The sequence below is a fragment of the Spermophilus citellus genome (genome assembly GCF_964194105.1).
Source record: "Spermophilus citellus genome assembly, chromosome: 3".
Lineage (NCBI taxonomy): Eukaryota > Metazoa > Chordata > Mammalia > Rodentia > Sciuridae > Spermophilus > Spermophilus citellus.
The window spans coordinates 19,631,820-19,657,502 of NC_138184.1; the positions used below are offsets into that span (position 1 = coordinate 19,631,820).

Genomic DNA, 25,683 nt, shown 5'->3' on the forward strand with positions numbered 1-25,683 from the left:
GTGAAACCAAACACATACAAACTGTTTTTCTCAACATACTCATTGTTAGCAGTATAAATATTAGTGACTCTGCAAAGGTAAAAGATAATACAACCTACCAGCTATGGAAGAGGTACATACACACCTACTCCAAAAGTTCATATTTTGTAGGAAAATGCTCAGAAAGGACTCTTTGTCCTAATTTTACATACATGGCATTTGTGTAGTAGACAGTTTTGTATTTTCCCTAAATTCTAAAATAAATCAATTTACCCACAAGTAAAAATTAATAAGACATGTTTATTATATAATTTGGCAGCATGAAAATTTTTAAAATTGCTTTATTCATTCTTAAAGGAATTATGTTATGAACACATGAATACATTACACACTATCACTGGAGCAGGAGTGATCCACAATTCCATGAGGAGGCAACAGATGAGAGGTATTACTTCACAGTGAAGTGCAAGGCAGGCAAAGCCAACCAGAAGCCAACAACCTATCCTCAGACAAGTGGCTACATTTCCATAACCATACCCCTCCTCCCCTACCTCTCCTTTAGGTATTTAAGAGCAGGAAGTGTCAGCAGAACAGTGCCTGATTAATGAACAATTCTTTGGGGAGGGGAGGGGGGTACTTCTTACACATGGTAGACAAAGATATTACTTAAAGAGGGGAAAGGAAGGGGAGGAAGATTCCAACATGACAGAAAATTATGATCAAGCAGAAAAGGCCAAAAGGCAGGCTGCCAATCAGACACCGTCATAACTTGCCTGTACAAATGAAGCCCTGTTCCCATTATAGTGAACAATTTGTTCTGTTTCTACAAAGTTAGCTGCATGGCCTTCAGAATCAATTCCTAAATCGAGAAAAAATTAAGGTTTAATTATAATTAGTACATAAGAAACACACCAGAAACTCACTAATTCAAGTTCACTTAGAACAAATTAACTCAGTTCAAAGTTAAGGGAAAGTACTTATAAAATTAAAATTTAAACAAATGCATTACATATGACCTGAAAACTAACAGCTTACTGATTTAAACAGGTTTAAATAGGAGTTTTAAAGACCTATCAGTAGGGCTTGTGTTGTGGCTCAGCGGTAGAGCGCTCGCCTTACATGTGCGAGACCCTGGGTTTGATCCTCAGCACCATATACAAAAATAAACAAGTGAAATAAAGGTGATGTGTCCAACTACATCTAAAAAATAAATATTAAAAAAAAGACCTATTAGTAAACAAATGAAGCTAGTCACTTTTTTTATACAAACTTTTTCTAAAACAGTGCTTCTTGAGACATCTTCCAAAAAAAAAAAAAAAAAAATTCTCAAGCATGTCCACAAATCCTACTTTGAAAAACAATCAACTTAAGTGATCATACTTAGTAATTACACAATATTATAGGCAAATGAGGCCCACAACAGTAATACTGTTTAGTTATAATAATTCACAGAATTTCTGAAAGATGCCTGTTAATTTTAATTATCAAAATAAACACAGAAACTGCATATGATTCTAGAGCTTCTAAACTCCATGAATATACCAATGAAACCTGGTGTGGAAAGTACTGCTCTACAGTGTTGGCAGAGCTTAGTCCTTTCCAGTATCTGAAGTGCTCCCTTACAAAGTTATTTATATTTTTTTTGCTAACAAAGGCTTGCTAAGCAAAAGCAACTTTCAAGCTAGTCCCTAACACAAATTACTAAATTCTCAGAAAGCAATGGATTTTTAGCTCTCAAAATATTTTTAGCACCCTTTCTATGTGATATATTTCTCAAATATAGCATTTTGAAGTATGTGTGCAGTATTATTGTTTTTGTTAATGTATTACCACAAGAGGACAAAATTATTGAGCTAAATTAGCAGTGACTTGATCTTAATAATCCTAAGATTATCTTCAGAGGCATAAGCTGGTTTTTTTTCCTTCCATAATTCCAATTAAGAAACAATATAGAGTTACTTTTACAACGAAGAGAGGAGGAAGAATGGAAAAGGGAAAGGGAGAAGAAAAGGTGAGAGAGATCTCTTTATGAAAAGATTGCCAAGACATACCAAATTTTAAAAAAGGAAGAAAACAGGGCATAGGAAAATGTAAAGTGTATAACTACTGTCTACAAAAGAAGAAAAATAATTAACACATACCTGTCCAACATAAAATTATCCAGAAGGATAAACAAGAAACTAACATGTGATTACTTGGTAGGACTAAGAACTGAGCAGATGAAGACAACAATGGGACGGACATTTTTAGTACCTCTTAAAATCTTTTTTAATATCTGAAATATGCAAATTTACTGCATATTAAAAAATTGCAATTATAAAATATACTTCTATCAAAGAAAACCTAGTTTCTACAAGAGAGTTTCTAACTCTAAATTTTGGTTCTGTGATCTTGGCCAGATCACTCACTCAATATCTTTCTTCCTCTGCTATGTCATCTATAATCTGAGATTAACCAAATAATCTCTCTATAGCTCTGGCCCCAAACTTTGATGATTTAATAGGATTTTATTTGATATATTCTGGTTAAAAGAAGAAAAGTAGAAGAAACTATTTTTCATAATAAGAGCAACTTTTAATGTAGCTTTTAAAAGCTTGATTTGAACAAATTAGCATGTCACTAGTATAAAACCTATAGAACAAATGCTCAAAATGTAAACATTTTACAAAGTGAAGGAAAGAGGTCAAATGTCTAGCTTTACACAGGTAAATAAATCAAGAGTAATAAGAGAAAGAACATTCTAATATGAGTTTAGGTTATTGAAATCTACAGAGTTCAGCTGTACTTTCCAACATCTAACAAACGTGCTTTTCCTCTTAGAGCTGTTAAAGAAGTAGCGTATAGTGTCACGTTGTAACATGTGATTACATTAGTTGGAGTAAAACACACAAGACCTACCTATTATAATGAAGCAGGATACAAATATTTAACAAAGCTATTAAACAATAATGAATACAAAACACAAAAGATTACAGTCATATCACCATAAGAGAGATGTTGATTAGAGATAGATATGACCTGGTACTGAATCACACTGACAAAAAGAAGCTCACCTCTTACATAATAACGCACGCCAGCTCTGAAACAACTCCTCCTGGAGATGAGAATCCAATTGAAGTATTTTCCATTGATAGAACATGAGTGCATAGTAATAACTTAACCATATTAAAAAAATATAACATGTAGAAATATATGTATCATTTTTATATTTGACTATTGTTACCCTAATATCAATGGTCCTTAAGAGAAAAAGGGATAGAACACGCAAATTTTTCTGGTTCCCAATGAATATTCACAAGTCTTTAGTAAGTGGAGCCACTCCCCTTTTTAGTTTCAATACATGCAACCATGAGTTAAAAGCACAGAGCTTATTTTTGAGTTTTATAAAAATGGTCCTTCGCTATTTATAAACTTCAAGCCCTTTTTTTTTCTTCCCTATAAGTCCCCAAGATTCATCTTAACATTGCATAAAGCACTTTAGTCCTCTGCAGTGCTATGTGTAATCTTTAAGGACCATGCCACAAAAGACCTAATTCTTCTGCTGATGGAACTTATATTCATAGTTTTGCTCTAACATGTTGCTATGAGCATGTCTGTAAATATCTCCTGGTATGAATGTATTGGGAATACACAGGAGGAGGGCTGGCAAATTCACAAAGAGAATGCCAAACAAAATGGCGGTACCATTTTGATCCCAGCAATATGAATCGCTAATGATTCATTCCTATTACCTGGCATCATCAGACTTAATAATGGCTCTTCTTAGGCTCCCACAACACCAGAGAAGATTTCAAGGCAGCATTATTCATTTACTCACCCAAATTATCTATTTAGAGGCAGGGCACAAAGATGAGTAAGACATGAGCCTACTCTTAGAGAGCTAAATCTACCAGAAAATATGACTACTTTGTGAATCACTTCCCTCTGATTACAAGATATATATATATATCAAGAACAAAATACAAACACTATAATTTTAAAAAGTGAATGAATTCATCTCTACTCTTATCAATAAGGTAACTCCCAGCATGACCCACTGCTACTCCCCAGGATGTCCATTTCACAGTCTCCTCACCTCCAACACTCCTCTCAGTCCACTCACAACCAATAACAAGGTTTCCTATTTCACTGTGAAGATAAAAGTCCTCTACATGCTCCTACCACATTCATACAACCACCAGCACCCATATACACACCTCAGCTTGGCTTCTACAGTGGTGGGTTAACAGCATGATGGGCCCTCTACCCGTGCCTAGCACTCCACCTCATCCACTCACAGGCATCCTTCAGCATGCAGTCTTCTCCTTCTCCTAAATCTTTAAAAATTTGGTAATATCCCTTAGTTAGGGAGAAGCAAAAACATAATCTCCTTCCCCAATAGTCATCATATTTAACTAATCAGCAGCATATCAGCTACTCACACCCTCTTGGAAACTTTGCTTGCTCCTGGGACCCTATATCTGACCTGGTTTTCCTCTTCCTCACTGGCTTTTGCTGGTTCATATTCATTTCTCTGACTTTTTAAAAATTATTTTTAGTTGTAGACAGACACAATACCTTTATTTTATTTATTTATTTTTATGTGGTGCTAAGGATCAAACCCAGGGCCTCACACGTGCTAGTCAAGTACTCTAGCACTGAGCTACAACCCCATCTCCTTTTTCTCTGATTTTTGAAGTGTGGAATACCCTAGGACCTGCTGTTTTAGCTCACTCGCTTGGGATCCTCACTTCTCAAGTCCTTCATCCTCACTGAGGACTACAGTTCATGGATCTAACATTTTTTCTCTATCTAGAACTCCCTCCCCCTTCAGGTCATTTCTCCCTGACACCCCTTTCCCATAACTGTTTCTCTTCTCTGTGTACATTTCTTCCTTTGGTGACCTCATCCAGTTCCATGGCTTGAAATGCCATCTATACCCTGAACATATTCAAATTTGTCTCCAGCATGAACTTCTTCCCTGAACTCCAGTCCCATCTGATCCAATGCCTTCTCATCATCTTTATTTGGTTATCTATGGAAACCTCAAGCTTAACAGTTCAAAATGGACTCTGATAATCTTCTTCTACCTTCAGTCCACCTCCATACTCTGGCCAAGAACCTCAGAGTCACACTAATCTCTTTTTCATTCACCATGTACAATATTAGAAAATTATGTTGGTTTTGTCTTTAAAAGTTACCTAAAATCTGATCATCTTTCATCAATGTCACATTTCCACCCTGGTCCTAGGCAACGTCACTTCTCAGCTGGATGACTCCAACTCATTCTTCCTAATTTTTCCTTGCATCCATCCACCCTTGCTCACCTTTGGCCCATTCTCTATATCACAATCAGAGTGACACTGTCTTACCATGCCAATTTTCAAACTCAAACCCTCCTCAAAATTTTTCATCACAGTGAAAGTAAAAGCTACAGCTATTCCAGAAAACTCTTAGTTATCTGTGCCCAGCTGATGACAGAATGCAGCTGAACATTGCTCCTGCCTCTCCTTGTCTACACTCTGCTCCAGCCACGCTTTTGCCTTATTCCTTTGTACTTGCAGACCTCTCTCTGTTATGTGAAAATGGAACTATGTTCCTAGTCACCAATTTACATTAAACAAAAGCTCATTTAATGCTTTAAATGTAAAGTGAGCCAGGCACAGTGGCATACACCTGTGGTCAAGAGGCAAGAGGATCATGAGTTCAAAGCCAGCCTCAGGAACTTAGCAAGGCCCTGAGTAACTTAGTGAGACCTGTTTCAAAATTAAAAAAAATGAAAAATAAAAAGGGCTGTGGATTTGGCTCAGTAATTAAGTACCCCCAGGTTCAATCCTGTTACAAAAATAAAATAAAATAAAGTGAAATAGGTAAGCCTTTTATCCTGAGATTTTCTGATGTTTATTTTTTCATAACTATGTAAAACGTTTCCTCTATTACTTTCCTGCTTTTAAGTAGAACAAATATAATAATAAAATCCTGTTAACATAATGAATAAATAAGACTGTTGTGACAATAAGTTTCTTGGGGTTACTTGATAAAAAGATATTACCTCAATTTCTATACACCACAGTCCTAATTACAAACACTCATTAGCATATACTGTACCTATCCTTCAAGAGCCAGCTCACTTCTCTTCCCTATTTTTATTAATTTATCTCTGCTAAGGACATGTTTTTTAAATGAGCTTACAATTATACAACCACTACTTAATTTGCATTTGTGCTATGGTTTTCCCCAAGCATTATTCTTTATACTTGATTTTCATTTTTATCATTATTTTAAATGCAAATAAAATTTTTAATTGCATTTCTCCTCTCCAAGCTGTCAATCATCCTAGTCCCTGAATCTAGCTTTATTAATTACTAAGGAATGGTTTCATTTAAACAGACAAGTTCACACTTCTATTGCACAATTCACCGATATAATATAAAATAAATGCAAAATATAGTACACAAATTCCTTCCTTTAAACTACCAGCCCCGAAACTCTTGAACAGAGACAATAATTTAGTCTGAGAGTTCTTTTAAAAAAAGTTGTTCATAATCAATGCTAAGATTTCATGTCAATGAGTTTAATTTTCTTATCAGTAGCAATTTCCATTAATCCCAAAATACTCTTTTCATGCCAGATATGACACTGTCTCCAAATCTATCTTATAATATATTTTAATAGACTGCTAGAAACTAGAAAGTAATATCAGGTAAGGATACAACCATGTAACACTGGAAGAGCAAAACGGTGAACCTGAAATGAAGATATACAATGTATTTAGAATCAACATATCTTAGAAATAAATAAATAAATAAATACATTTATACACCGGGAGGTAATACACATACATAACATGGTAGGAAGCTTTCACATAACTTTTCATTTTAAAGAATGTCTCTAATTACATTAGATATGTAGTACAATCATTTGGGCTTGATTACTCAAATTTTGGAAACTAGTAAAACTACATGAAGTTGCAGAATATATACCTCCCTCCTTCTCAGTGTTTGCTTACAACCAATTCACTCCTTCTGGAAAAGACATTCATGCTGTTTGTAGCTTGGAACTAGTTTTCTCAAAAAAGCCTAACAAATGTCAAGAAATAAGGTAAACAAGCCTATTTTCCTGGAATCAATACATTATGTTTTTCTAGCAGGGCCTCCTCCTAATACTCATTTGCATAAACAAAGGAAAGAGGTAGGTGGCATCTGGGCATGTCTCTCTCCAAGACAGAAGGGCCTCACACAACCCTAGGAAGACAGGTGCAGAGCTTTCCACTCAGCCTGGGTACTGAGTCACAGCCCTTCATTTCTTCATTATTCATCCACCAAGACTCATTCCTGCTCTCTTACAGAAAACAATGTTTTTTAACTTAAGGCTTCTGTTGGTGCTATTATTTGAGTTTTAAATGTCCCCCAATGGTCATGTGTTAAAGGAGTAGCCACCAATCTGTGACCCTATTATGAAGTGGTAGAAACTTTAGGAGTTGGAGCCTACTGGAAAGAAGTTAGGTCACTAGGAGTGTGCCCTTGAAGGGGATGGGGAACCTGGCCCACTCCCACCTCTCTTTCTCTCTCTCTCTCTCTCTGCTTCCTGGTCACCATGAGGTAAGCAGATTTGCCCTACCATGCGTTCCCTGCCATGACGTTCTGCCTCACCACAGGCCCAAAAGCAATTAAAGACTGAAACCTCTAAAACTATGGGCCAAAATAAAACTTCTGTCTTATCCTCAAGTATTTTGTCACTGTGATAGAAAACTAACAAAGATTACAGTAACATTAGGTTTCTTCAACCCAGAGTGATACAAGAGGGTAGACATGATCAAAATATGTAAGTTATAGTTAAATTAGAATTATTTATCCAAATCCTTAGTGATTAGATAGTTTTTTTATAACATGTATAAATGAAAACTGTGACAAGTAAGCAGATTTTAGTTAGTTAGTTACATTACCTCTGGCTGAGCAGACAGTTCTCTTAGAAGATGACCATTCCATACAAATCGCTGATCTGCCTGAGAGAAGTTTTAAAACTTAATAAAATAGCTCCTGTGATGTTGAGTTTCTATAGAAAAAAAAAAAAACTACACTCATCAATATCTCCATCTGGTGGCTCCCACCAGAATACATCCTCCCCCTTTAAATCTGCCCTCTCCTGTCTGCCTCTGAGAGAAGCCTGGCAGTCCTCTCAGGGTCTCTCTTTCCCTTCCGTTAGCCAACTGTCCAGTACCATATCTCCTTTAAAATCCACACTCTGTTCTACATTTCTCCCTCCATCCCTCTCATCCCTCATCCCTCTCTGGCCTCACTACTGCACCAGCCTTCCCCTTTTCTTCCAGTGTTGGCATCAGCCCTCCCACACATCCTCCTCAGTGCTGCCAGGGGGATTTCTCTCACCTCCTGTCTCTTATCTGCTTGACATTCTTCAGTGACTCTCTGCCCTCTAAGAACCAAACTCTTCCTGGCCTAAACAGGAAACAGATCCTAATCTGGCAACCTCTACTTAACTCTCTGGCTACTCGGATACTCAACTACAAATACAGAGGAAGCTCCTCAACAACCTCTGTTTATTTGACTCAGCAGATGGACCAACTCTCTGCAGTCTCTGTATTAAGCACTCAGCTGAATCATACCTAAAGTTCATAGGGAATGGCCCTTACACTTGGCATTAACTGAGAGCTGAACACATATTCCCAGTTAGTTTATGACAGGCATACTAGTTATTCATCATTACATAATGATGTGACTGCATATTAACTAAATGTTTTCTAAATTAATGAAATAAAACTAAAAACAAATTGCTATTTCTATGAAGTTGAATGATTTGAAATAAAAATTGATAAGGGGCAAGTCGCTAAAACAAAATTGCCACTGAATTAGTGAAAGTGGCAACTAAGAAAGATTAGAAAGGAACATACTAAAAAACCTACAGGACTCTGCTCACAAATTGTTCTAAGGTGTTCATCTTTAAAAGACTCAAACTGGAAAGTTGAATGGATGTGATTAACAAAAGACAAGACAATCTGGAATCCAGGAACCAAAGAAAAAGAAAAGCATGGTGATGTGGCCTGTAATCCCAGCAACTCAGGAGGCTGAGGCAGGATTGCAAATTCAAAGCCAGACTCAGCAATGTAGTGAGGCCTTAAGCATCTCAGTGAGAATCAGTCTCTAAATTTCTGGTATAAAAAAAAAAAAGAAGAAGAAGAAACATCCATGTTTCTACATGAAAACACTGATGGATAAAGAAATTTTAAGCTAGGATAAAGTATTTAAGATATATGTGTCTATCACACACCTCCTAAAGTAGACTATATGCTCTTCCACAGAGCAGGGGCCACAGCTTTTCATTCTGGGTCCCCACTAGCTAATACAGTGGCTGGTTCATGACAGGCACTCAAGAGAAGTTTGATAAACAAGGAAAAACACTTCACTCTCTTTTATTTAAAAGCCAAACTTTTTGACTGCTTATCCTATATATAAATTAACATATGAATTTATAATTTTACTTGATTGAGAGTATAAAATTTTACTCAAAAGATCAGTCAACTAAAATGTTGATTTAGGTTAAACTATATGGAAGTATCATTTTTAATGGTTAAAAATGGTCAATAACTGGCACTTTCATATGGTCCAACCTAAGAGATAACAGCAACTTTTTAAATTCTGGCTACCCCCTAAACACATCTATGGTTTGTTAATTTAAAAAAAAAATCAAAGCAGCAATTATTCAGTTTCCTGAATAGCAGAAAGTTCTAGTTGAGATCATCTGAGGCCTAATTAAAAAAAAAAGTCAAAATCACAAAAAAACTTAAAAGAATACTTTCAAGCTCTTAACAAATTGTTACTTTTATAGTTTTAAAATGTTTAAATAATATCACTACCAAAAGAACATTAATTGCTAGAAAATCAATTTTTATAAACCTCATTATATTGCCAACAATACAGGCCACTGAAATCTATGGAATTACAAATGAATGCAACGCTGGAAGATTTGAAACCTGAGAGTCAGCACTTGATAGTCTGGTAATATTGATGCAAAAATTCTAATCGCCTACATGTGTGTTCAGACTAGACTTTTGAACATCTACCCCAGTGCTTCTCAATCTTGGTTGTGTTCACATATTGATTCCAGGGCCCTCAACTTGAGACAGTGATATACACTTAAAACATGGTATGTTTTCAAAGAGCCACACATGATCCTAATATATATACCTGAGAGTAAAGAAAAGTCAAAATACTGCTGAGGGTATAGCTCAGTGGTAGAGCACTTGCCTAGCATGTGTGAGAACCTGGGCTTAATCCCTAATACCACACACACAAAAAAAAGTAAATATAAATTAAAAAATAATTTTTTATGGATGAATGAGACATGTCCTTTAAAAAGAAAACTAAGAATAAATAAGTGAAGATCAAGCTTACCCGTTCCAAGAGACTCATTTCTTGGAATTCTGGACTAGTGTTGGACAACCGCTGCAAAGTATGGGTCAAATCATATGTTGTTGAAAAGTAAAACCCATCTACACTCAAGACATGGTTCAGCATCGAAAGGAAAGTTTTATTATCTTGTAACTGTAAACAAAGGGGGGGAAATCAGTATGTTTCATAGTTGAAAAAAGGAAATCTGTCAAAATGAGAATAAGACAAAATAAACATGTGTTAAGTCCAGTGTCATTAAGCAGCACTAGTGCAAGGACTGGGCAGAGAAGGGGAGGCACATTATGTTCTAAGGACCTAGGAAAGCTCCTTACATAGAACATACAAATATTTCAGGGTCTTATCACATGACCTGATTAGGCAGGACTCCTTTGCACAATTTTTACTCCAAAAGGTAGAAGAGTTGTTTTAACAAAATATTATAATCTTAGATTATGACCTACTGTATGCCAGATACTGCATTCATTCTCTTTAATCTTCACAACAACCCTGCTTGGTTAGCCTCACTTGGCAAATGAAACATACAAATTCATGAGGGATAATTTCTAATGATTACCAAATAAATAACATGTTAATACACGAGTTACAAATCTACATACTACAAATTATTAATTTGAGTTTAAATTTCTTTTCTTTCTTTTTTTTTTTAATTAAAGGTAAAGTCAAAGCAGATGTAGCAAGCAAAGCTAACATCAGCTCAGGGCCTGACAACACAGAGAGAGCAGCAATGAGGAAGAGTTCATTCCAGGTAAATATTCCAGGGTTATTAAATGAATACTGCCATTTTTATTTCTTTAAAAATATCATGACTCAAAAGTATAAAAATCACATGCCACATTTTACTTATTTAAGACAGCACTATAGTCTAATTGTTTTAAAGGTTTATCACAGGTAAGGTATGTGTTTTGGAAAAATATATTGTCTTTCAGAAACAAACATTTTTGTAATCTTGGATATAAAAATACAACTTCATTTTTAAGGCAAACACTATAAAATAAAATTACTTTGGAAAACACTCATAGGTGTAAATATCTAACCATAATATTATTTTTAAATAATAAGTTTCAACCAGTACAGAGTAATGCCATTCGTGCCAAGTCTTACATACACTTTCAAGCAAAAATAGATCCTGTTTGTATATAGGTCATCTTCACTTTGTACTGTGGGTGAAACTGTAAAAACGATGACACTATCTTAACTTTAATAATCTCAAACCATCTTAATAATTTATTAGAAAAGATGATTGTACCATGATATTTAAAAGTGTTTGTCAAAATATTAAAAATTCTCTTATTGTAAGTTATAAATATACATGGAAATAAAAAATAGTAAAACTAATATTTTTGGCACACTCCAAGCATTAGAAACATAAGAATTAAAAATATTTGTTTCTTTGTAAAAATTTCATCAATGGAAACTAACAGTGCTTGCCTTCTTCCCTGTTATATAACTCATGATACAAAATACCTACTCCATCCTTGGTAAACTGTCATACACCTTTCCAAGTCTAAATCAGTTTCTGACACTTTGCAGTTTAAATGTCACAACACAAGGGTTCTAATTTATCATGAAGGTTTTTGAAGTTATCACTTCCTCTTCTTCCTTTTTGTCACAGTCACTTCATCATTAATATATATAAGTTTGCCTTCACTCCAACTTCTGGCAGCCTAACTACAGCCTCTAAGACAGTTTTAGCATGCCTATAGTCAGCTATTTCTTCTATGCTCCATTTATGTTCAATTGCATGCATTCAATTTCAATTTCACTTCCACAGTTGTCATTTGCTTCTTCACACTTTCATCTTTGTAAAGTTATTTCTTCAGTTAATCTATTGTGATAACTAAAATTTAAACTGTGTTGTTGGGGGACAGGTAACTGACATCTGTGCATATAGATTCCTATCAGGCAAAGAAGGACTGCCTGCAAATACATGCATATATTCTGTGTACACATGCATACATGCACATACACCCACTACTTCTATTCACATATGGTAAAAGTGAAGAAAACTTTTCTCTGCACAAAAAGGGAATGAAATGAGCAGAACTTCAAAAGTATCTAATACTTCTTTACAGAAAACATGAAGTTAAATCTGGATGCATTTTTTGTTTGTCCTTTTCTGTCTATAAGAAATTTCATAATTTAAAGATTATTTTAAAAAGAAGACATTAAAACCAATAAAATACATGAACTATTTCTTAAAATATCATCTATGGATAGGTAAAAACATAGGTCTAATGACATTTCCCTAAAGGCTGCCTCATAATTAAGCTTAGAAGAAATTCATCAAATATACTTTGTATTCTGCAACCCCTTGCCCCATGGTACTTCGTTGGGTCTTGCAATTAATAATTGCTTCCAGTTCTTACCTGAATATCAGTTAAGTGCAACATTGTCTTCTTATAAGAAAGGACATCAAAATCTGTTGCTCTCCAGATTACATGATTGAAAAATTCACCTATTTTTGTCTTTTTGGTAATGACGATAAGATAATTACCTACAAAAAAGTATGACCAAACACACAGAAATATTAAAAAAGTCTCACAGAGTGGGGCTGGAGATTTAGCTTAGCATGTGCAAGGCCCTATGTTTGACCCCCCAACAACACTAAAGGAAAAGAAAAAGCCAAAGTAACAGAGTAATAGTCCTTATTTTTAAACTTCAAATGGCTAGAAGAAAATGAGACTGTAATGTGCTACTCAAAAGTACCATTTTTAAAAGCAATCATACAACTTATGAATACAGAGACTAGCATATTAGAAAAATTCCCATTGAAAGGTCAATTTTTTCTCAAAAAGATAAACACAAAACCTTTTGGTCACCAAAGGAGTGGTCCTAGCAGGTAGAAAGTGGAGAAAGAGGACTGGGGGTGTGGCTCGGTGGTACAGCATTTGCCTGGTATACTTGAGGCCCCTGGGTTCCATGAGCAGCACAGAAAGGAAGAGAGGGATGAAAGGAAGAAAGAAAAGACAGAAAACACTTCCTGTCTCATCACCCCTAAGGCATACAGGTCTCTGTCTATCATTTTCCTGCACTAGTTTTAAGTATGACAGTCACAAAATCTGCTACCCAAGGGCAACGTCTCCTCTATACTATTTCTATGTCCTTGGAGACACTCTAAACGGTAGAAAAATGTGACAGGAAGTAAACTCACTGGTTACTGCAATATTACAAGGATGAGTTGCTGGGAATCAAGAAGTCACTGTGGTCCATGCATAGTACACCGACATGATCCTGGCAGCCTCATCCCCAGACAAATAAAACAGAGAGTAACCCTTTCCCATTATATTAATTCTTCTGGTTTTTGTTTTTTTGGGGTGTGTGTGTGTGTGTGTGTGTGTGTGTGTGTGTGTGTGTTGCTAGGGATAGAACCTGAGGCCTCTGACATACTACTTAAGTACTGAGCTCTCACTGGATCAGCTCTCAAGGCCTATTCAATCCTCTACCTGCAAGTGTCCTCACTGGAAGTTTTCCTGTATACGTATCTCTTCAAAAATTTGTCACAATGCACTATATTAATCTACGATTTATATGCTCTCTTATGAGACTGTGAACGAACAGAACAGAGTCTTTCTTTTCTAACTCAACATCTAGCACAATGACTGAAATAACAACTTTTTAAAAATTCAATTAAATTTATTTTTTCTTTATTAAATTCTTTATTTATTCTAATTTGTTATACATGATGGCAGAATGCAATTCATAATGAAATGGAATTTAGATGAACAAAAATCAACTTTTTTTTTTTTAAAGGTTGAACCCAGGGCCTCACACATGCTAGGCAAGTGCTCTACCACTGAGCAGCCCCCAAATCACCTTTTTAATAACTCAAAACCAAGTAACATTCTGTAACACATACACACTATGTCATATCCAGATAGGGCTGAAGATATAGAATATCCTGATCCATCAATGCACAAAATTTTTATTTAAATACTCTCAGAATATATGAAAAATGTATAAATGATGACAGATTTCAAATCTACTTGAAATAAAACTAAACATGAAATCTTTCTTTTAAAATGGAACTCCAGGCTAATAAATTTAACCATTTGAGGAGCATTATTTTTAGAAACTAATGACAGGGACTCAGTTGGCAGAGAGCTTGCCTCACATACTCAAGGCCCTGGGTTCACCCCAAGAACCACAAAAAAAAAAAAAAAAAGAGAGAGAGAGAGAGAGAGAGAAGAGAGAGGAAACTAATGACAAATACTTAGCCTAGAGCTTTACTGCCCAAAGCATGATATGAAGTATACTTTCACACTCCAATTGCCTTCTTTGTTGATCTTAGCTTATTTTCTCTTACCTGCCACCAGATGGATTGTGCCCAGTATACCAAATATTGGCCTTGTGACAGCTGAAGGAGGAACATCTTTCTTGGCTTAAAAGAAAGAAACAAAAAGAAAAAAAGTTACACAGAAAAAGCTCACCAACAGAAATAGAAATTTAGTTTGATTACAAGTTACTTCAACTAAATTCATTTGCATGATTTTTCTAAAAAAGCAATATGCCCTAATGTCAGACCTCCACTGTGGCACAGCGTCAGCTGTAGGGTGTTGTGTTGAGTAATATGCTCTAGCTTCCTCATCAGGTCAGTCATGGGCCATTTCTAAAGCCCATTTTCAACCAAATTTATTCAACCTCTTGCCAGAAACTAAGAACCTATTCCTTTAAGAGAATTAAAGTAAATAATGGAAGTAAAGGTTTGAGATAAGTTTTTAATCTTAACATGCAACTAACTGAATACATGCAGGCCTTGTCTGCTCACATCTAAGAATGTGGGATATGAAGGCAAAGATCCAAGGGATGAAAGAGGAAGAAAAAGCTTCCTCCTTGGGTCTAGCCACAATTCACAGGTATGCAGGAAGGCACCATTCTTGACCTTGATTTTATCAATGATGCCCTTATTAAATGGAGAGTATCTTACAGGATTCACTTCACACAATTCCTAAAACTCGCAGTTTATGTTTCACAAATGCATTTTGAAGAACTCTAGTTGAAAACACAGTGCCTCAAAAGGGAAGAGGGAGAGTCCCATAGTCAAATATGCTCATTTTGCTTCATCTCCAATTACCTTTAGTCCCCCTCCTACAGAGAAAGTCACACACACAATAGGAAAGTAAAGGCTCGGAGAAGGCAGAAGAAAACTATTCCACTGGGCTGGGGCTGGGGCTGGGGCTCAGCAGTAGAGCACTTGCCTAGCATGTGCGAGGCCCTGGGTTTGATCCTCAGCACTATATAATTATAAGTAAATAAAACAAAGATATGGTGTCCAACTGTAATTAAAAATAAAATAAAAACACTGCTTAACCCAATGTTTCCCAAATTAACATGGGCAGAAAGCTTTCCTTTAAATTGCAACTTATCATCCTGAAAGCCATTTTTAAAATATTGCCATAAACCCAAGGCCTAGTTCTTAAAGGCAGTCATACCAGTAATTCTGTTACTCTGAATAAAGTAACTCCAGAAAAGGTCTAAAATTCACTTGTCTTTCTCTTAATAATCCAATACACTCTCTACTTACACGTAACATGTCAATGGAAGGTCAACACAAGCACAAGGCCTGGGTTCAGTCCCCAGAACCACCAAAAAAAAAAAAAAAAAAAAAAGGAAGGAATTCAAGTATTGTCAGGCATGGTAGTACATGCCTGTAATTCTTAGCTATCTGTGCCACAATTACAACATGAAAAATAGAAATGCCTGTGCATGAATGAATAGCTCTGAGTAAATTCTGAATATATTGAGATTATCTGGTAAACTCAAATGTACTACTGATAAAGCTGTAAATTATATTAACTGGAGGATGACAGCAATAAAACTGATAAGTCCTAGCATATATGATAGTTTCCCAAGGAAGGAAAAAAACCCTTCTTTCCGTGACCACAGTTTGCAGAGCTACTGGTAAAATGAAACACTGAGAAACTGTGAGTGAGTCAGCCCTCATCACCACTGACTGCTCAAAGCACTGTGCCCACTGATGACTGCTGGTATCATCATCGTCTTCACATTTAAACCAGTAGCTTTCAGTCTACTCAAATGGGTCTACATTCTCTACTTACACATAACATGTCAACGGAAGGTCAACACATGCACAAGGCCTGGGTTCAATACCCAGAACCACCAAAAAAAAAAAAAAAAAAGGAAGGAAATTCAAGTGGTGCCAGGCATAGTGGCACATGCCTGTAATTCCAGCAACTCAGGAGGCTGAGGCAAGCGGATTGAGAGTTCAAGGCCAGCCTCAGCAAAAGTAAGATGCTAAGCAACTGACTGAGACCCTGTCACTGAATACAAATACAAAATTGGGATGGGGATGTGGCTCAGTGGTTGAGTGTCCCTGAATTCTATCACCAGTATCACAAAAAAAAAAAAAAAAAAAAAAAAAAAAAAACCCTGAAAACACACCCATTTGAAAGCTCTTATAAAACATGAGCTTATATCACTATGGCAAAAAGAAGCAGTAGTGTAAATAAACTTCAGGAGAGGTATACAAACAGTGGCTAAAACCAATCAGCTATCTTGAGAACAGCCACCAAGCAACAACTACAAAATGCCAAATTATCAAAGAACTCTAATTCCATTTGATCAAAGGAAAACTGTGCATGGTACTTACCAAAATAATCAAATAACCAAAGAAACGGAAATTTTATAGTCACACATTTCTTATAGTTCACTAACTCACTGAAAACATTCTCATATTTTTCACTTTATGCGAAGAACATTAACTGAATGCCTGCTCTAAGGTTATTCAAATATTATACTTTAACAAGAACATGGAATCTATCTGGAGGTAAATTAAAATCTTTAAGCCAATGAAATATGAAATTCTAATTGTAAAACCACATGATACATTAATTTATCACCAAATTATTTTGCATTAATCTACTTATAAATCAGTGTCCCACAAAACTGAAAAAAGTTGTTTTTCACAACCCAGAAAAGCAAAACCAAAATATACAGGGATCCACACACTGAAGTAACTCTGAGTAACATTTTAATGACTGTAATTTAGTATAAAATCTTTCTCAGGCACTTCAAGCTATACAATACCTGCAAGGGTGACCTCTGTGGACACACGGTCAATGGTAAGTACGTCATCTGCTCCATCATCACAAGCTTCCACATAAAATTTTTCAGGTGTAATATGCCTAAGAAGAAATTGAAAGGCATAAATAAATCAAATGAAATGAAAACTTAAAAAAAAAACCCTCTTTATTGTAAAATTACAGCAGGGTTTTAATGTGACATCATTTTCCTAGCTTCTAAGTAGAGGAAGTGGTAAGTTTGCTGTCCTCATAAGTTTATTGCAACCCTGTTCACTCACACTTTATACAATGATGAAGTTTTAATTTTCTATAAAATTATAGAAAAATTTCTATAAAATTCATCACCTGGACTTACACAAGAAAATCATTATCAAATCTAATTTATCACCTGTATTCACCGCCATGCAGAAGACAGCAATACAATCTAGAACCAGACTACCTGTGTTGTGTGACCTTAGGCAAGTTACTCATCCTCTCTGTTCACCCCATTCCCTTAAAAAAAGGATAATATCAGACTCACCACCAGGACTGTTGTGTGGATTAAATGTACTAATCTTTGAACTTGGAACAACATTTGCTACTTAGTAAGCAAGAGGTTAGTTATTAGCTAAAAATAATAATGAACACATTTTTAACAAAATATTTCTAAAAAATTGTTTTAAGATTCGGATTCTTTTTGTTAGAAAGCTATGTGTTCCAAACAAAAACTAAAACAACAACAACAATAAAACTTACTGTTCTGTAAAGAAAAAAGAATACAATCAAATAAAGTTGGGGCATATTACTCAAAAGTTTTTTGATTTTGTAACCAGAGTCTAACAAAAATTAACAGTTGGTTCCTAAAGAATAACTTGCTCAGGCAAACAACTCTGCGTGGTTAAGGACACATGGTTAAGGACCTACTTAGAACTGTAAAGCACGGGCTGCTGTCCCTGAAGGCACAGGGGAGGCGCCTCCCCAGGAACTGAGCAAGGCTGCAGAAGGTGTGCAGGTCCCCCCAAAACTAACTTTTATTGTTCATAAACCAGACTTGAAAGAATCCTACTTGTGCAGCAGCAAATCTGATGGCTTTTTCTTTCTTCTTCATTCTACTCCCACTATTCTGATTCATCCCACCATGAAGAATCATAAATACTCTAAGGAATATTTGATTACCCAAATATAACTTACAACCATTTATGATTCATCAGTAACAAATCAGTTAATATTAGATTAGTTTCCTTCATTTTAGGGCACATCTTAAGAGAATAAAAACAAAAGTCAAGCAAAAAACATGTTCAACAAAAAAGGCAGTCTTCAATCTAATAGTTCATTTCTTTTTATTACTAAATATATTCCATTGTATGGATAGGTCACAACTTGTTTATTCATTCACTTGTTGATGCACATTTAGGTTGTTTCTGGTTTGAGGTTATTATGAACAGAGGTCTTACAAACATTCCTGTGTAAGTCTTAAAGCTGACATGTATTCATCTCTCTCCGGTACCACTCAGAAGAGAAATGGCTGGGTCCAACCATACAGTGCATTTATATTAAACTTGTATGGGAAGGGAGAAAGAGATGGGGTTCTCTACCTTAACACTGGCAACAGTTTCAAGGATGTAAAAATGTGTCAAAATTCATTAAACTATACAACACTTTAAATATATAAAGCTTATATGAAACATTAATAAACATATGAAACATTAATAAAGCTATAAAAAAGGGAAGAAGTTCTGAAACAAAATATTTTTAAAATTCCAGACTGCTATTCTTTATTATTCTTATTACCTTTAGTCTTAAATCATTTAAAAAAAATTCAGTCCACATCTGTAGAAGATGCTTTATGCAAACACAAAATACACTCTAAGTGTAACACTTCTAACATGTACTGAAAAGATACCATGTGCTTAAGCATTACACAAACACTGGAGACTAGGAGGTAGGTGATAAATAAAACATAGTACACAATTGTTTTTTTTTTTTTTAAGTAAAAAGCAGACCTGAAAAACAAAACTTCTTTATAAATGTTTTTGAAAAGAAGTACTGCCTCTAGATGTAGATGGCATTTTGATAAGCCTCTATCTGGAGTCCATCTACACCCCACACTCCTCAACCCCTCAAATGCCTGTGCAGCAGATGTCTCGCTGCATTCTCTGGAGCTTAAGTAGACTAGGACTTGAAAGGACCACGTGAAATGCTTTCATCCATGGCCAGCGCTATCACAGAACATCTTATCCTAAGTGTCTTATGAAACTTTACAAATCATATGAATTAACAAAGAGCTTCTCCTCACCAGACTTTAAAACAGGTGATCGCATCATTGTCAAGAAATAGCCCATAATGTTGCATCCACGTTAAGTAAACCAACAAAGATTTATCTCAGTTCCAGTGAGGCCAAAGCAACCATCCACAATCAATCAATCCATAGTTTGTAGGCCTTTTTTTACCTAGAACATCTAAACTCGAAAAACTGAGCATAAGTCCTAATAAAAACACTTCTTCAACAAATTATAAGAACACTGCCTGAGAACTAATTATACTGAAATGGCCTACAGATTTGCAATAAACAGTATAGGAGCTCTAATTTTTTAAAATTGTTTTTTAGTTGTAATTGGACACAATACCTTTATTTATTTATTTTTATGTGGTGCTGAGAATCAAATTCAGTGCCTCACGCATGCTAGGCAAGTGCTCTACCGCTGAGCCATAACCCCAGCCCAAGGAGTTCTAACCTTGACCATGCTAATTACTACCTATGTAACACTGGCTAAGATATGAATACCTGATGCCAGTACTATTCTAGGCATCAGTGCTACAAAGTCTCTGGATCTAGGGCCTATGGGAGAGATAATCATTATATAAGAAAGTAATTAAATGATTTCAGTAATATATGCTGTGAAGAAAATTAAGGAGGTTGGGGATGGAAGGTAACCAACGCATTAAAAAAATTAAATGAAACAACATATAAAAGCTCCTGGCATGGCTGTGAACCAGGACACCTTGGCCTATAAGTAAACCAAACCATGGGCATGACAACTCTTACCCTACCTACCTGACAGAACCATGACCAGCACGTTTTTGCAAAGGTAAAGGGCTAACTCAGAGGTATGGATACCTTCTATCCCTTTAATAACAGTAACATTCTTTAACATAGAAGAAGGAAGAAAAGTTGTCAATTATCAGGATGGGACTCTGAACGCAGGAGCAGAAATGTTATTCAATGAATGCTTTAAAGAAATAATAAAATAGCCAAATTATGGACTCATAAGTACCTATTAGACAAATGGATAAAGAAAATGCGATATACATACACAATGGAGTTTTTACTCAGTCGTAAAGAATAAAATTATATCATTTTCTGGTAAATGGAATTGGAGAACATCATGCTAAGTGAAATAAGCCAGATTAAGAAAGTCAAGAGTTGAGTGTTTTCTCTCCTATGTGAAAGCCAGAGGGGAGGGGGGAAAAAAGAAAAAAGGAAAAAAACAATCTCAAAAAAAAAAGAACAATAGGGTAGAGGAAGGGAACTAAGAAGACAGAGGAGAGAAAGGAACAGGAAAATACTAGGGAACAAAACTGATCAAATTATGCTATGTCCATCCTATTAATATATTCATATACCATAATGAATCCCACTTTTATACACAATTACAATGTACTAATAATAGAAGGAAGACCAGTAGTATAGAGGAAGAGGATTAGGGAGGGAGAAGGAAAGGGAAAGGACTGGGAGATAAGAATGATCAAATTATGTTGTGCATGTATGAATATGTCACAGTGAATTCCACTAGTAAGTATAATTATAAAGCACCAAGAAAAACTAGACAAAATTTAAAAGTTTTTAAAATTTTAATAAGAAATAATATATAGCAGAAGATATTGATTTCTTTGTCACACAGACAATATCTGAACAATTAATTTCGATAGAACAACACTGGAATCAAATTATATCCCAACTCAAATATATTGTTTGAACGTAACATATAACTGGGATACATGAATAACAACATATTAGCTATAGCACTGTGCTCTAATGCATATCTGTTACCAATTGTATTAAACTGATAATTTTATCATATACACGTTAAGGTGTTACTCCAATAATGATAATCTAAAAATAAAAATACCTGGACTTCACCTTTTGGCCCCAGAATTATAGTAAAAATCTGTCTTCCTTATAATAATACCAAGTTTCTTAATGCTTAGAGACCCAAAATAATTCTCTTCCAAAATATCTGGAATTTTCACCAATGTATATCCACATATTTACAAGAAATATATTCTACAAACCAGAATAAAAACAAATCTGGGAAAAAGCTACATTTCAAAAGAGTTGTAAACATTAACCCAAAATATCAAGACCACAAAAAACAAAGGTCTGATTTTTATATCAAAGATAAATGTTCCAGAATAAAAAAAAATTTTTTTTGTTTAAAAAATTATAAATGAACAAGGTATAGTGAAGCACACCAACTACTTGGGAAGCTGAGGTGGGAGGGTCCCTTGAGCCTAGGAGTTCAAGTCTAGCCTGAAGTGAGAAACAGTGAGACCCTGACTCAAAAAAATAAACAGTAAATTAAAAGGATGTCTTTTTTAACTTCGTATTAAAGATACAAATCTGTTTTAAAAAAGGTCTTTAGTATAAAAGACAACATTAGCACAGAATCAACTTTAAAAAGCATAAAATGTCAGTTATACTATGCTACTTTTTCTGGTAATCATTTTTACTTTGCATAGCTGAAAGTATGAACAATTAAACTGGAGTCAGAATGCTGAAAAATTAAGAGATTTATTGTAGAAGTGATTTGTTATAGAAGTAACTGTGGTAGGCAGAACTCTAGAACTGTGTCCTGAAGATTCCTATCTGCTGATTATTTAATCCAGGTGCTGCCCTGCAAATAGAATTAAGGTTACTAATCAACTGGCCTTAAAATAGGGAGTTCATCCTGAGTGCCCAGTGTGATCACATGAGCCCTTAAAAGCACATGAGGGCCGGAATTGTGGCTCAGTGGTAGAGTGCTTGCCTAGTATACAGGAGGCACTGGGTTCAATCCCCGGCACCACATAAAAATAAACAAAACAAAAGCACATGAAAACAGAAGAGGCAGTCAGGAAGATGCAGCAGAAAGAGAAGGAGAGTTTAGTCTTGAAAAGGGTTGATAAGCTATTGGTGGTGCCTGAAATGCAATAGAGAGGACTCTAGAAGCTAAGGACAACTCCAGGATGATAGCCAGCGTGGAAAAGGGGAACTTGGCCCCACAACCACAGGAAGCAGATTCAGCCAGCATCCTGAATAAGCTTGGAAGTGGATTCTTCCCCCAGCCTCCAGCCTGAAAGGCAGCCCTGCTGACACCTTCATTTTCACCCAGTGAGCCTCAAACAGGATCTCCTAACTATAGAAACTATGAGATAATACATATTATATTGTTTAAAGCCTTAAAGTTTATGGTAATTTGGTACAAGAACAACAGAAAGCTAATTTTTTTTTTTTTTTTTTTTTTTAGAGAGAGTGAGAGAGGAGAGAGAGAGAGAGAGAATTTTTTTTTAATATTTATTTTTTAGTTCTCGGCGGACACAACCTCTTTGTTGGTATGTGGTGCTGAGGATCGAACCCGGGCCGCACGCATGCCAGGCGAGCGCGCCACCACTTGAGCCACATCCCCAGCCCCAGAAAGCTAATTTCATTCCTGTAAAATGAAATAACTTTCACCTTAACCCTTGGCCAGAACACACCCACAAACCCTTTCAATTCCTGGTGGCAAGGAAAGAGATTCTTCCCTCAAATGAATTTTTAGATACTAATATTTGGGTTTCTAAGAGACAAACTTTTCTTTTTCCTACCCACTGCTTGCCTTTTTTGAAGTACTGGGGATTGAACTCAGGGGCACTCTACCACTAACTACATCCCCAATCTTTTTTTTTTCTTTTGAGACAAGGTCTTGCTAAGTTGCCCAGGCTGGCCTCAAACATAGAATCCTTCTGCCTAGGCCTCCCAGCAGGAACAAAATTTTCAAAAATAAATTTTACTTTTTGTTTTTTCCAGTAATGGGGACTGAACCCAGGAGTGCTTTATCACTAAACTACATCCTCAGCACTTTTTATTTTTATTTGAGATAGGGTCTTGCTCAATTGTTTAAGGGCCCCTAAGGTGCTAAAGCTGGCCTCAAAACTTGATCTTCCTGTCTCAGCCTCCAGAATAGATGGGATTATAGGCGTGCACCACAACTGGCCTTTTGTTTTAGGGACTGGGAGGCTGAATCAGGAGGACTGCAAATTCAAGGTCAGCCTGGACAACCTGAGACCTTGTCTCCAAAAAATTTAAAAAGGCTGGGGATGTAGCTCAGGAGTAGAGTGCCCTTGGATTTAATCACCAGTGCTACCAAAAATAATTTTTAAGGAAGTCTTTTAACTTTTAGTAAATGAAGAATTTTCTTTTTTGGGAGGCTGGGGGTAGGGGTGGGGGTACTAGGGATTGAACTAAGGGGCACTCAAACACTGAGCCACATCCCAGCCCTATTATGTATTTTATGTAGAGACAGGGTCTCACTGAGTTGCTCAGGACCTTGCTTTTGCTGAGGCTGGCTTTGAATGTGGCAATCCTCCTGCCTCAGCCTCCAGAGCCACTAGGATTACAGGCATGTGCCACTGCACCTGGCAAGACTTTTCTTAAAATAAGTATAATTAACAGTACTTTCCTGATGGATCATGGTCGATTTTGAACTAAACAATATCTGTGCTAGCCTACCAAAGGATGATATCTTCAAATTCTAGTACTTTACTATGGTGAAAAAAATGACAGGTTTTAGACTCTTATAATCTGGTTTGAATCCCAACACCATGTACACTAAGTGCCTGAATAAAGCACCAGACTTCTGGGCTCAGCCTCCTCTTCATTAAAAAAAGTTAAGTGAAGGTAAACAAGGGAATGTACATGATATGTCCAGCACTAAGAAGTGACACCATGAAATGGGAGCATTATTATTATGTTACTAAGTGACCTCAGACCGCTGGATTTTGTTGTTGTTTTACTCTTCTACGGCTCCTATTCAGCTGCTTTAGTTTTTCATCTACAGAGAAGGCCTGAGGAGGGCTACCCAGTTCTGACCCTGGAATCAAGTCCACCAGTCTTTATTACATTGAGTTACTTTGTGCTGTTCAAGGACTGCATTCTAAATTCAGCGCTGTACTGTGGGGGACAGGGCTTCCACAGTTTATGTCTCCAGATACATAACTAATTGAATTGTACTGAATAACTAGTTGAATTGTTCAATAATTACTAGTAATATAAAAAGATGATTATTCAACATATGATCACAGAAACTGAATTCCTCTTTTTTAAATAATGCACAAAATCAAAACTTGCATCTAAATAAACAGCCAATGGAGAAATATTTATTGCCCCTGCCCTCAATAATTCATCCTTCTACACTCTACATGTGTCTATATAAATGCATTTAAACTTCTCACCTGTAAAACTTCAAGAATTAAAATAATTCATCTAAATGAAACCAATGAACTGAAAAGCACACTTTGTTTCCATATTCTGTACATTTTTTAATATGTAACTCAGGTACATTTCAATCAATAAAGCAGTCATTGTTAAAAATCAAGTGATTAAAAAGAAGTTATACACACACATATGTACACATACATGGAAAAAATCAGCTTTTTATGAGCAATTAAAATTTTTTTCTCAATTTGACATTTAAATTTACAACTGATTTAGAGAGCTGGGAGTGTGACTCAGTGGTTCAACACTTACCTAGCATGAGTGAGGCCCTGGGTTCCATCCCCAGCACAGCAAAACAAAACAAATATTCCTAATAATCACCACATTAATGACTTTACTATGTGCTTAGAATTTTTAAAATTACAAAGTTAGAAAATATACTTTCTTTTAAAAAATACAATATGTGACACCTCTGAGTCTGGATAAACACATTTGAAGTAAGATCAATAAATTTGAATTTTAACTGAGGTGAAACTAAAACAAATTTCCAAGAGTGAAAATCTTCCACAGAAAAAGCCTTGATCTTCTTTCAGAAGACAGAATCTGGGGAGCACCAACAGGCAGATGCAGGCTGAGGACACATCCGAGCCACTCAAATGCAGGTTTGAAGAATAAAAAGTGCTTGGAAATAGGCTAATTAACTTAATTAGCAGAAAATCTAATTGTCTATGAGGTAAGAACCAACAACACAAACATATTTCAGCAAAAAACACTGAATAGCTTCAAGAGCAGAGGAAAAAGGTAAATAAGGATTTGACAATGAAAG

General features: G+C 35.8%; 1 protein-coding gene across 1 annotated transcript in view; it reads right to left on the reverse strand.

Moving 5' to 3' along the window:
- Window positions 1–25,683, reverse strand: part of SACM1L (SAC1 like phosphatidylinositide phosphatase) — a 61,468-nt gene that overhangs the window by 18,378 nt on the left and 17,407 nt on the right. Inside the window, exons 2-9 of the mRNA XM_081286322.1 lie at window positions 17,430–17,527; window positions 14,689–14,763; window positions 12,752–12,879; window positions 10,368–10,517; window positions 7,904–7,963; window positions 6,672–6,705; window positions 3,033–3,134; window positions 753–838 (exon numbers count right to left, since the gene is read on the reverse strand). Of these exons, the coding sequence (XP_081142448.1) occupies window positions 753–838; window positions 3,033–3,134; window positions 6,672–6,705; window positions 7,904–7,963; window positions 10,368–10,517; window positions 12,752–12,879; window positions 14,689–14,763; window positions 17,430–17,527 (733 nt within the window). The remainder of the gene's footprint in view (window positions 1–752; window positions 839–3,032; window positions 3,135–6,671; window positions 6,706–7,903; window positions 7,964–10,367; window positions 10,518–12,751; window positions 12,880–14,688; window positions 14,764–17,429; window positions 17,528–25,683) is intronic.